Source organism: Neophocaena asiaeorientalis, unplaced genomic scaffold (genome assembly GCF_003031525.2).
Source record: "Neophocaena asiaeorientalis asiaeorientalis breed wild unplaced genomic scaffold, Neophocaena_asiaeorientalis_V1.1 scaffold534, whole genome shotgun sequence".
In the NCBI taxonomy this organism is placed as follows: Eukaryota; Metazoa; Chordata; class Mammalia; order Artiodactyla; family Phocoenidae; genus Neophocaena; species Neophocaena asiaeorientalis.
In genome coordinates this window covers 1,062,739-1,075,430 of record NW_020172826.1, presented here as the reverse complement: position 1 = coordinate 1,075,430, position 12,692 = coordinate 1,062,739, and the positions used below count along the sequence as shown (strand labels likewise).

The window sequence follows — 12,692 nt, the reverse complement described above, 5'->3', positions numbered from 1 at the left end:
AAGAGCGTATCGAAGTCGAAGAGAGGCAGGCAAGCTCTGTGAGCCTGTGCCACGCCTCGGTGGTTTGATTGGCATGCATCGCAATGCTCTGTGACAGTTTTCAGTGGATTGAACAATCCTAAATACTCTGGACTTCGGGCATCCATAAAATGACAGTCGAGTGCGTGCCGCGTTATGCTGGTTGAGGAGTCTGACGGAAATTGAACTGGCGCTTCGTCTCCGGACTTTCCGCTCAGCGTGCAGGATGCAGGTGGCCCCAGGTTACCTGCTTCTTTAACACACAACATTGAAAGAGGCCCAACGCCCACAGCAGAAAAAGATTCATTTCTAACTAAAAATCTGGTTTCCCCATCCCGTTTCAGGGTTCTGTTTCTTTCAAGAAGAGCCAGAGGGTCCGATGTCAGACACAAGCGCCAGTTCTGTTTTGTTTGATGGTTATTATGAGTCTAATGTGTGTATCTTTATTTCTTTCTTGGGGCCTTCTGATGCCTATTCTTCAACTCTCTCACCTCTGAACTCCAACCTTTGACCTCACCTGACTGATCAGATGGTGTTTCCTAAAATCAATCATGGGTTTCTCTCTGCTGATCAGCAGCTCATTAAACGCCGCCTCATTAAGGTAGTGCTTATCCTTGCTCGAGTCTGATTTCTCCTTTACATTCGATTTTTACTCTGTATACTGCTGCTTTGCCATTTATCTCTCATAGGCAGAGTGTGGGTGGTGGGTATTTATTTTAAAATATCCTAGAGCAAAATTATGTTTAGTGAGCTGCATTTGTTTGAAATGTATGTGAAAATACCAAAACCAAAAGGTATAGAAAGCCAATCTAAGTTCTTCTTCAATTAAAAAAAAAAAAAAAAAGAAAGCTTAAAAATTACATGCAGTGATAGATCCAGTTTCTAAGCTCTCTAGCTTTGGTAATTTATAAATTATTACACAGCATGACAAGAGCCTTGTATGTTTAATTTTATAGGTTATGAAAAAGTAAATATTTGTCCAACTCTAAATGCAGCCATTTTATTAAGCCAGGTGAATATAACTGATGCAGCATTGTCACGGATAAAGTTATGCAGACGTTTTCTGCCAGCTCTGAGTATCATGGTAACATATACACTATTTCCAAGAGCTGAGAGTGCTGGTTTCTGAGCTGCTTTGATTTCAACAACGTCTACTCAGCTCGCCCAGCATGAATATTTATTTGCTTCCTACTGGCAGGCAAATTGCCTACAGGCTTTACCATTTGTGGTTGTTCTGGGTCTTTTCGCAGTATAAATGTGAATTAGATAATAGAAATTTAAAGTGTTGAAAAGAAGACCTGGGTCTTTATCTTTCACGGTTATTGATGGTCTGTCCCCTTCTCCATCCTAGGGTGACCAAGGACAGGCTGGGCCTCCAGGCCCTCCAGGACCTCCAGGCCCACGAGGGCCTCCTGGGGACACAGGGAAAGATGGCCCCCGCGGAATGCCAGGAGTGCCTGTGAGTTGCTTTTTGGATCAGTTGTTCTCACAGGTTTTGCTTCCTTTAAAGCGCTGAGAATTGGGTTGGAGTTGGGGACGGGGGTGGCAGAGGTCAAGTGAGCGGAGTGGGTTGACGGAAGTGGGATGATAGGAAAGTCCCGGAGCGGAGAGGGTACTGTCAGCTGGAATCTGCTTTACCACTCAACCCTCGGGGCACCCACGCAAACCACGGCGAGACGCCTGGAGACAGCAACTGACCTGGTCTTCAGGTAAGCCTCAAGAAGGCTGCGAGTGGAGACGCCCGATCTCACTTGTGTCCTGACTGCCATAGAGTACCTCGATGCCTTTGGTTGAAACGGAAGACTAGCTTGACAAACTAGGTGGGAGATTGATAACATTTTACAAAGGATCAAAATAGAGACAATAAAGTCCTATGCAATTTATGCAAAGTAAAAGAGGTAAATCTTCCTAATATTTATCCCTTGCAAGTAACTTGACCCCCCCAATCACTAATAAAATAGTAAAATTAATGGTTAAAACATCAGTGGTTATGGTTGGAATATCGTTTGTCCTTTGTATGTGAAGCTTATTAATAGAAATGACTTAACAGCGATCTCAACACTTAGATTTAAGTACTAATTTACTTAGTACTTAGCTACTAAGATTGGACAAGTGTCAATAATAGAGTAGTAGCACAGGACACTAGATAAATGGTTTGGTTGGGTAGAGACAACTCGGCAATTTAAAGAAATACATGGAAAAGGTCAAAAATTTGTACACTTATGACTTTAGGACGTGAAATTCAGGTTTATTGCTGAATTAAATTATTTATTTAATGTATTGCTTTAACTTAAATTATTTTCATCAGTGTTTTTATAGTACAAAAGTAATAATAAAATATTTATCCACAAAGTAGAAAAATTTGAAAATAAAGGCAACCAAAAAAGAAAAAACAAATCAGCCATAGTCATTAATGTTTTGGTAGATTTCATTTTTATATGTATATATTTATGTAATTTTTGAGTGACTCTTTTTTTTAAGACTGTAGGGTACTTTAAAACTTTGCTGGGATAACCTTCTTATAAGCCTCATGCCCCTCACCAAAAGTTGCTATAAATTTGTCATATGAAATAAGGAATTGACTTTCAGCGTAATATGCTGGTTGTTAGAACTGCCTTCACTGGACCATCAGAGGTAGTGGTTTCATCCTAAAAGTGTCTTCTAATGTCTCACCTTTTCTTGGGATGAAACCCCAAAAGATAGAGAACCCATAGCTGCTTTACAGTATAATCACTCCTACTCTTTTTATTTAGAATACCTTCTTGGCATAATTCTTAAATCTCTGCTGTAATGTAGATTCGTTGTATTAAATCCTAAAATGTTTATAAAATGCATTTGAAGAAAGAACGTCAGCGCTCTTTAAATGACATTGTATTTGCATTCCTTTCTTTAGCCTAAAAAGTATATATTTGACATTCAAGATCCCTAGTGGATATTGTGAAAAAGAAAAAAAGAAGATTGAAATTGGTTTTTACTGTTTACAGCATTAATAAAATTATCATTATTCTTTTTTAAGGGTGAACCAGGGAAACCGGGAGAACAAGGCTTGATGGCAAGTATCTGAATTTATCTTTTTCGATACTGAAAAGAATGAAAAGACAAGTTACTCAAAACTGTGGTCAAGACTGTGTGTAACAAGTGTGCCTGTTCTGTGATCTGTAACAAAGAGTGAGAATTAGTAAAAGTTAAAAAGTGATAGGGATAACTGAATCACTGTGCTGTACCCCTGAAGCTAACACAACATTGTAAATGAACTATACTTCAATTTTTTTTAATGGTAAAAAAAAAAATGTATTCCTTTAAAACGAACAACCAAAAAAGAAGTGATAGGGCCTGTCCATCACATGCTAAGGATCACATGACAACACATCTGCAGAACTGATACAGGAGGAAAAAAGAGGGAGATTCCAGGTGAAGCAAGTGACAGAGGATGCTGAGGAAGACTCTGTTATAAGAGATTAAATTCAGGGATGTGCCTATTAGCTTCAACAGAAATGAGATTTCAGAGGAACCAGGTGTCACTACCTGTGAACTAGTAGAGCAAACCTTCGACAGTGATTCCAGAGGTTTTTCTTTTGCCGAAGGGAGAGAACAGTTGTGCCTTCTCGATCCCTGAAACTGTTAGTAAAATGGTAAGTTAGTGGTTAAAATGTCAGCAGTTATGGTTTGAATATCATTTGTCCTCCTACCCAGAGAGAAACAGTGGTGCGTTCCTGATCTCTGTCATTAAAGAAGATCATGAAATGATTCCTCTTGGACTTGCGCGTAAACACGCAGGTCCCAGCTCCTCAAGTTTGTTTATGCTTTGCCAGTGAAAGAGAAGTTAGGGCAGCCTGCTGAGCCCCAAAGAGTAGAATTCCTTCAACTTACCTCTCCCTGTCACTTCCTCCCTGTCTCTGGAGCTACCTTCCTGACCTACTTTGTGACACGAACAATATTGGGGAACACAGGATGACGCTCTAATAACTCAAATTCCAGAAGACAGCTATGTCTCACACTTGCCTGGATGCAGTGATGACGGTCCACTTGATCATGTCCATTTCACGCGATGTGTGGCATGCAGCCTGCAGGTGCTCAGGATATAAAATGTATTTAAAAAAAAATAGAAGCTAGGTCTTAGTGAAACGAATGCATCAGAACACGCTAGTTGGTCAAGAATTAAAACAAATGTGTGCATGGGCTAAAGGTCAAAGGCTTCTCCCTGCACAGGATGCCTTCAACAGCCCTCCTGGGGAGACACTCAGCAAGCTGTAGTCCTAGCTGTCATGTAGCTGCCTTCAAAACATCACTGGTGAAATGGAAACATCCTGGGACCACACCTGACCCACTGCCTGGAAATTCTCTGTTTCTGACCTACAGTATCAAGATAGATATTTGATACAGACAATCAGGCCGGGAGTACTATAATGGATTCTTTTTAAAAAGAATAAAATGAAAGAAAAACAACAACAACAAAAGACCATATGTGAAAATTAAATAAAACATCTGTCATCCGTGGTAACTTTGCATACAAGGGCAGCATTAGCTCTCCAGGTTATAGGATCAGAGGGGGTGAAGAGTTTTTGGAAAACTACCATAGAAATTTTGAAATTGCTTTATGCAATTGAATGCACCTGTAATTTCTATTGTGGATAACGGTCAAAACATATTCCTCCCATACACTCTTACGTCCAAGGCTACTTAGGATTCTTAGGAGCCATTGTTTGTCCCCAGATGTGCAGAGCCTATGATTTTTATCATTGCCGCAGGCTTTCTACCCTGATGCCCATTTGCAGCATCACAGCAAAGTTCTAAAATAAAAATGGATGTTTAAAAAATTATAATCTTATCTTCCTTAAATTCATATACACGCTCTAGAATACACGGTGTGAATAACAAATTAGTCCCATTTCCCTACCACTCCTAGCTTAATGTCATTAAATATAAATGTTCCACCTAGTCCTAAATGAATTATGTCATTGTCTTAGTTTGCTCTGGTTTCCCATTTCATATAGCAACTTTTCAGATAAAGATGATCCTGGGTATTTTTCTCTGAACCTCTCTTCTCTCTTTAAACTCTTCAGATACAGTTCATATTCTCATTTCAAAAAATGAAGCTGAGAAACTCAGTTGAAATCACAAATGTTCAAAGGATATGTCTAATGTAGTGATCTTCTAAAGTACAGCATTGTACTGTTCTTAAAGATGTAAAATTCATTTCTAAAAGAAAACTTGTATAATATATATTTAATAAGTAGACAAATAAGTATATATCTCAGTGAATTTTCACAGTGAACATAGCTGTGCAACCACAAACCAGATCAAGAAATAGAAGGTTATCATATCCTAGAAACCCCCTTTACCCATCCCCCCCATCACCATCTCCCTCTTCTGCCAACACAGATTAATTTTGCCTGTGTTTGAATTTCATATTACTAGAATCATACAATATGCAACTTTTGTGTCTGGCTTCTTTCATCCAACAGTATATTTGTGAGATCATCCACCTCTGTTTTAATAGCCTTCACAGCTGGTTAAAAAAAAAAAATTAAGAGGAAGAACCTTACTTCCTTGACTACCCTGTTAAAACTATATCACTCAAATAGCAGTAAATGAATGGTCTGTCTGTCTGACCTTGGGCAAGTCACTTAACCTCTCAATTTTTCATCTGTAAAGAAAGGCAAATCATGCCCTCTCTGCCTCCCCTATAAGGTTGCCAAAGACAAGTGCGATGAATTAGGAGAAAGCCCTTTAAAATATATAATGAAGAATTGTATGAGTATGTTATTATTATTATCACTCAGTTGTTCCCTCTACAGTAAATTACAGGTGAGCATGGATTTATATAACAGATGTATTCCTGTAAAGTTCTATATGAATCAGATTTTCATAAATCAACATAGCTTAAATGTGCTGGGAAATTTTGCTATTTAAAGCAATCCCATTCAGAGTCTTTTCATAAAGCAATACAGTCCCCTAATTCCTCTTCCCAGCAAACTGAATTTTTACATATTTGCTTAAAGTGAAATATTTCTATTATTTTTAAAAGTATCATTTGAAAAAAATCATTATGTTTACTAACTTAAATAGCACCTCTGTATTTTAACCCATCTCAAAGAGAGAAGATACCGGAAATATAATAGCAGCTTTCATGAGGAGAAGAATTTCCTTAGAAATTTTCTTTTTCCTTTCAAATATTATACATATGTGTGCGTATGTGGGTGTTTGTGTCTTGACTCAAAGTCTGGTAGAAAGAAAAGTACATATTACTAGTAATTCTGGCCTCAGAACAATTCAGGAGTGTATGACTATCGTCTGTGATCCTTTTTACTGGTCTATAAAATATAGGCAATAATTCCTATTCCACCTATATCACTGGAATATGGTGAGAAGCAAGTGAAATAATAAAAATATGAAAATGCTTTATGGAACACAGACTTCCATAAATGAGAAGTATTGCTGTTAAGACAAAAATGTCAAATGACATAACGTGGCGTACAGAAAGACCACTCTGTGAGACATAAGGACTAACGACAGTGTGACTATAGCTGTCAATTAAATTAGAGTGTGTCAAATAATGTGATTGACAATGCAACTTATTCCTTTTGTCCTGTTTGTTGCCATCATTGTGTTTGGTCTTCTCCTATATATCACATCTTCTTACCTCCTCACCTTTTCATAACACACCCCTTCCCTTCCACCAGCTCAGACAAGGGAAGATAATATATACCACCGCTCTCATCTTTTCCACAGTACGCAAAACCCACTACCTCTGTTGGTTTGCGCCATGGAGGAGTGTTTGCTTACGTGAGGCTCTTGAGAGGCACTAGAGAATTTTTTAAAATGTAAAATGTCTCTAATGATGAAATGAAAAAACTAGGACTGGTCTAAAATTAGCTCTTTCAAAACTGTTTATGAGTGTGTCAGGTGGGGAATTCGTTTTCATAATCCACGCTGTATATTTTATATCGCAAAAATAATCATCTGAAGATTAACAGCATCTCTAATAGAATAAAAAAGAAGTCCTGCCTCTCAAGCAGTGCCACATTTATTTAACCCTGCTGCGCACCTATTCCATAAACAAGACCTTCAGGTTTTGCGAGAAGTTCTAGAGGAGATTTTAAAAGGCAGAATCATGGGCTAAAACGAACTGGACTCCATCTAAATAAGGAGAGAATCTCTCTGGCTCATAAAATTAGACTCAAGAATCAAACCAAGAACTGACCACAGCTGGAAATGCTAAAGCTCTGAACCCCGGCACAAACGGTCTTTATTTTTCAGTTCTTCAGGAGGTTAAATAGTTGTTAGAATAGTATTTTTGAAAGTGTCTTTCCTTTTGATATCCTTACTGTTTCTTTCTTTGACAAATATAGTAGTTCTCAAAAACATAAAAGACAAATGATATATATTCAATATACCAACTAGTCCCAGTTTCCTGCAAATTATTTTTTTGTCCAAAGTGTATATAACCAAGGTTTCATAGACCGTATCACTTTCCCTACACTGAAACCCTTCCTTCCTCTCCTGCCCCCCAAATATATGCAAACTCCATAGCGTATCCATTCATCTCTTTCTGAATTATAAGAGTACTTCAAATGTCATTCGCTGGGCCCTGGTGGTGTCTGAGAGTTCAAAACTCAGAAAAGTTTTTCTGTTATTGTTCCTTAAAGCGAAATTTGGATTGTATCCAAAGAAGTTATAGATACTTTTTAGTTTATTTTGATTTTGCCTGCAAACACATTTAATACATTTGTGTCAAGTGAATATAATGTAGTTTATGGTAGCTAATAACATCAGCATAGATAATTGCTTCTGCTTCATTTAAAATAAAATTGAATTAACCAATATGTGAAGATTTACTTTAAACATATTTAGTTATAATGCACTGCTATCCCACAGATTTGATAAAACTTATCATTTTACTTAATTGTACTTTGCTGTCTCAACCGCATTGATCAGCAGGGTGGCAGACATCGGACACAGTAACAGGCTTCTCTTCATGAGGCAAACAAACCTTCAAATCACAAATAACCAAAATGACCAAACTCATCTTAGGATATTTAGTTATTAGACTAGACATTAGCGATGAAACCTTTTTTGGTGAAACTGCATTACTTCAGTTGTGAACGCTACACTGCCTGCCGGGGTGCCTTAGCAACTGTTCTACTGCTTTATTATTCTCACTTAATCTGATTGTCCATGAAGTACATGTAAATGCCACGCCGACAGGGTCCTTGCAACCCACCAGAGCCTGTAATACTTGGTTTTCCAAATGGGCCGAGGCCTGCTCCCCGGCTCTCCCACGGGTACCTAATATCCGCATCTCTATGAGACTGAAGCTCTCATATGTAGACATTTGGGATGCTCACAGGATCAAACTCCATCCGCGTGCCTCAAAATACCCACCTCTTTGCCCCATCCTCCAGTTTATTGTAGTACACACCAGTGGTGTGGTTCACCTGCAGAAGAACAGACCTGGGAGAGAGACAATTCACAGCCCTTGAAGGGAGCTCCAGTCATTGGGGCAGAGAATCCCAAGGTCCCAGGAACCCGAAGTACAGTCTAAGGTCAGGAGGTGGGCTACCACAGGAGGAGGTGTGCAGTCAGGGAAGAGATCTCTAAAGTGTGGACCCTAACACAGGAGCCCTCTTGCCCAGGGCTAAGGGCAGTACTGGGGCCATGTGTCTGAATGGACTCAAAAAAATAGACTTCTGCTCTGGTCACCTCCTTCGAGAAAACTTCACACACACTTCCTCATTCACAGACATTCACACTCCCCCAAGCTAATTTAGAAGCTGCCTTCTCCCCTCCTCCACAGCATTTATCACATCACAAAATAATTGTGTCTGGTGCTTAGTGTATTCAATAAACTGAATGACTGCATAATTCAATGAATCGGTAAATCAGGTACTAATGCAAGGAAATCCTGTTTATATTTTTCTCTCATCCAATATCATCGCATGCCAGGAGTAGGATTAAGCAGGCTAAATCCAACAGAAAACTACTTTTTCTTCTGCATCTTCATGTATTCATTCATGTATTATAGATAATTTGAAGTATATGTGTGTTCATGAATATGCATGGTGTAACTAAAGGACTGATTTTCATGAGGGAAAGTAACTGTAGCGATTTTTAGTCACACTCTGTGACTGTTTTTTAACTAGAGTATAAATGATCTGGAAGAAATCTTAGGAATCATCTAGTTAATCACTTCACAGATAAAGGAACAGCATCAGAGTGAACAAATAACTTGACCAAGCTCATAGAGTAGTCTGTGGCAGAACTAGGATAGAATCCAGTTCACCCGATTGTCGTCTTACGCATTTTACAGTGTAGATCTGCTAGGTCTACACTTTCCAATATAGTAGCCGCTAGCCACATGTGGCCATTTAAACTGAAATTAAATAAAATTTAAAATCCAGTTTCTAAAAGTGGCGCTAGCCACATTTCAGGTGCTCAGTAGTCGCATGTGGTTACTGGCTACCTACTGGATTGGGCAATAGAGACTATTTCCACTGTTCCAGAAAGTTCTGTTGGGTAAGGCTGGTCTAGATAGGAAACAGAACTGGACAGTAGATGAGTACATATTAGAGTTCTAAATTTAAGTCTTCCTTCTGCTGGTCGTAGGATATTTAAATTTTAGCAGTTAGTGTTTCTTAGCATTGTTGATTTAAAATAGCAAAAGCACTTGTACTTTACTCAGTGGAAATATTTTTTACTGAGCATAGTGTAGGGTGACAGGCCTTCATGAACCATAAATTTGTTTCCTTTATGGTACACTAGGGAAGTATGCTTAATCACAGAGGGCAGAGGAAGCCTGTTAATTTTTCTTTCTTTACGGGTCATTTCCATTTTGGATGCAGCAAGGAGAAACAGTTTATTAAATATTTAGAAGGGATGGATTGAACTAATTTGAGCCTTGGATATTTGGTAAGAGGTGATAGAATCTCTGTTTGGGGACCTAATCAGAACATAGATTCTCTAATACCTAGATCCGTCTTTCATCTGCTGGTGGTAGTTAATATCCAATATTTAGTCTTGGGTCCTGGTTTCCTCAAGTGGTGAGAAAAATGTATGGCTTCTTTAATTTCCTGAGCATTTAAGAGACCTCCAATAAAGAGGTCAGAGCGTCATGATTTGGGGAAACACCAACAAATGAATCATCCAGGTTTAATATTTTCCCCAAAAAGTTAGCACATGAGGTAGAGAAGTCAAAAAGAATGTATTCTTTTAAAAAATTAATGACTGCATTTAAAACTTTTCATCAAATATTCATGAATTCATATAATAACATGTCATCGTATTGATAGGCTCTGAAGGAGACCTGTTTTAGAGGAACTTCTTCAAATAATAGAAATTATGGAATGATATTATTGAAACAGAAGAAAATCCCAGATACTTAAATGGAAACAACTGCCTCAAACCTGAGAACTTTAAGGAGAAAAATAGAATGATGTCTAACTTCCCACCAGAAGAGCTTGTCTATGTATCTTCTAAATAGATGATGTTGGATGAGTCACCCTAGTATTTTGATTCCATTAGGTACTACTGTGATGTAACCATTTTATTTCATAATATCATTATTTATATAGACTAGAAAAGTTTTGCTTTATATCTTTTTCAATTTGATTAAAAGTTTTAGATGGCCATCTTAAAAAAAAACAGAACACTGAGAACTCTTTCCAGTGATTAGAAGTAAGATAGCTAGAGTTGCAAAACAATGGAGGAAATTCGGTAAATGGAATTTAATAATTTTCATATTTATTAATTCATTGTTTCAGTGTAGCCAATAATGATTTATTTGCTAGGCACTGCTATGTAGGTGCTGAGGATGTAGAATATATGGCCCAAAGAATTTGCTGCCTAGTCAAGTAGATTTGATAAATATGTAAATATATTAAAATACAGCCAGTTAAAATGTGCTAGAGAAACACAGAGGGCAAAAACAAGCTCTGCCTGGGTGCATTGGAGAAGGTTCACAAAGGAAGTGAGTTATGGCTGCTGAGCCTCGAAGAATGATTAAGACCTTTGCATGAAGGCTAATGGGAAACTGCTTGGGAAAGATGATTCCATGTGACTGAAGACAGAGTCCATGGAGGACTTGAAACAAGAGATAAGGCTCTCCCATCTCAGCTCTGTCCTGCTCTTTTCTTGTTTATGCTACGTTCCTTCATACCCAGTTCAGCTAAATCATTGGCTTTTATGCTGAAAACATATCAGCACACTCTCTTACATTCTAAACATTTCCCAAAAGTTTCTCGTTTGGCATTTCCACACACTTAAGCTATGGAGTCTGAATCTTGTAAAACATCATTTGAATTATACTCCAGACTCACGTATAATAGTGGCTAGAGTTTATGTTTCTTGACCCTCACTCATCAAACATCCAAGGAGAACGTGGAATTTTATATAAGTACATCTTAAATGAATCCTTCTTAAGTAAGACAAGTTTCCATTATTTATTTCAAATTTCCTCTTACCCTTTATAAACCAAGTTGTATTTTATGATCTTGTGACCAGGTTAGTAGCTTTCAAAAGGTTATAATTAAAGTCTGCTGCACCAAACCCTTGAGAAAGTCTGATACTAACATTTTATGACTCCAATAAGTTAGATTATACGTGTTATCATTTTTCCCCGTGGGAACAGACTTTAAAAAGTATTTTCTTCATTTTACCTAACTTTTATTAAATCTTGGAAAAATTCTTAACTCAAAAAGGAAATAATTTTAAATGGCTTAAGAGATTGGGGCTTTTATTCTCCCCTTCACAGATGGACCACCTCTTTTTTGTTCCCTGCGTTTTTTATTACAGAAGCTGGTTGTATATTCTTGCATCCAGAAATGACCAGCAGCTTTTAGAGCTTTGAATTTTACTGTTAGCCATCAGGGACAGAACAGGAACTATGTCCGCCCCCTGCTCACACAGAACATCATTTCCTAATAGCAGGCAACCAGAACTTGCCTTAAAACACCTCCCAAGAGACATCCTAGAGCACATCATTTAGAAACTCTGCATTCTGTTTAAGTAATTAATACCTCAATCAAATTTCTGCTAACATCAGTAGTCAGAAAAATTCATTAATTTTTTTTTCCATTCCATGATCTATCAAACAAAAGACTTTTTAATTAAAAGTGTTATTTTTACAAGCTGGAAAGTGCAGCCAATGCATAATGGTTATAGAAACATCCATTTCTTAGCTGCCTGCTTTGAAGATTAACATGGGTTGATAATTCTACTTACTGTTTGCATGATGGCTTTTGATATGCATTAGAGACCTTAGACCTACATCCACATCCGTGACACTCTCCGCGTCAATGAGACCATGTAATCAAGATGATTTTTGCTTTGCCGTTTTAATATAGAAGCCATGAATTGAATTCCTCCACTCACTCTTGCACTTAGAGGTAATCTAGAGGCTGTAAGAATAGGCCAGGGACTTCCCTGGTGGTGCAGTGGTTAAGAATCCACCTGCCAATTCAGGGGACACAGGTTCGATCCCTGTTCTGGAAGATCCCACATGCCGTGGAGCAACCAAGCCCGCGTGCCGCAACTACTGAAGCCCATGTGCCATAACTACTGAAGCCCACACACCTACAGCCGGTGCTCCGCAACAAGAGAAGCCACCGCAATGAGAAGCCCGTGCAGCTTCTGTGTATGATAAAAGACATGTAGAGTGAAGAAAGAAGTAACCTGAC

General features: G+C 38.2%; 1 protein-coding gene across 1 annotated transcript in view; it reads left to right on the top strand.

Moving 5' to 3' along the window:
- Positions 1-12,692, top strand: part of COL25A1 (collagen type XXV alpha 1 chain) — a 466,880-nt gene that overhangs the window by 340,699 nt on the left and 113,489 nt on the right. Inside the window, exons 8-10 of the mRNA XM_024741942.1 lie at positions 548-619; positions 1,370-1,477; positions 3,035-3,070. Of these exons, the coding sequence (XP_024597710.1) occupies positions 548-619; positions 1,370-1,477; positions 3,035-3,070 (216 nt within the window). The remainder of the gene's footprint in view (positions 1-547; positions 620-1,369; positions 1,478-3,034; positions 3,071-12,692) is intronic.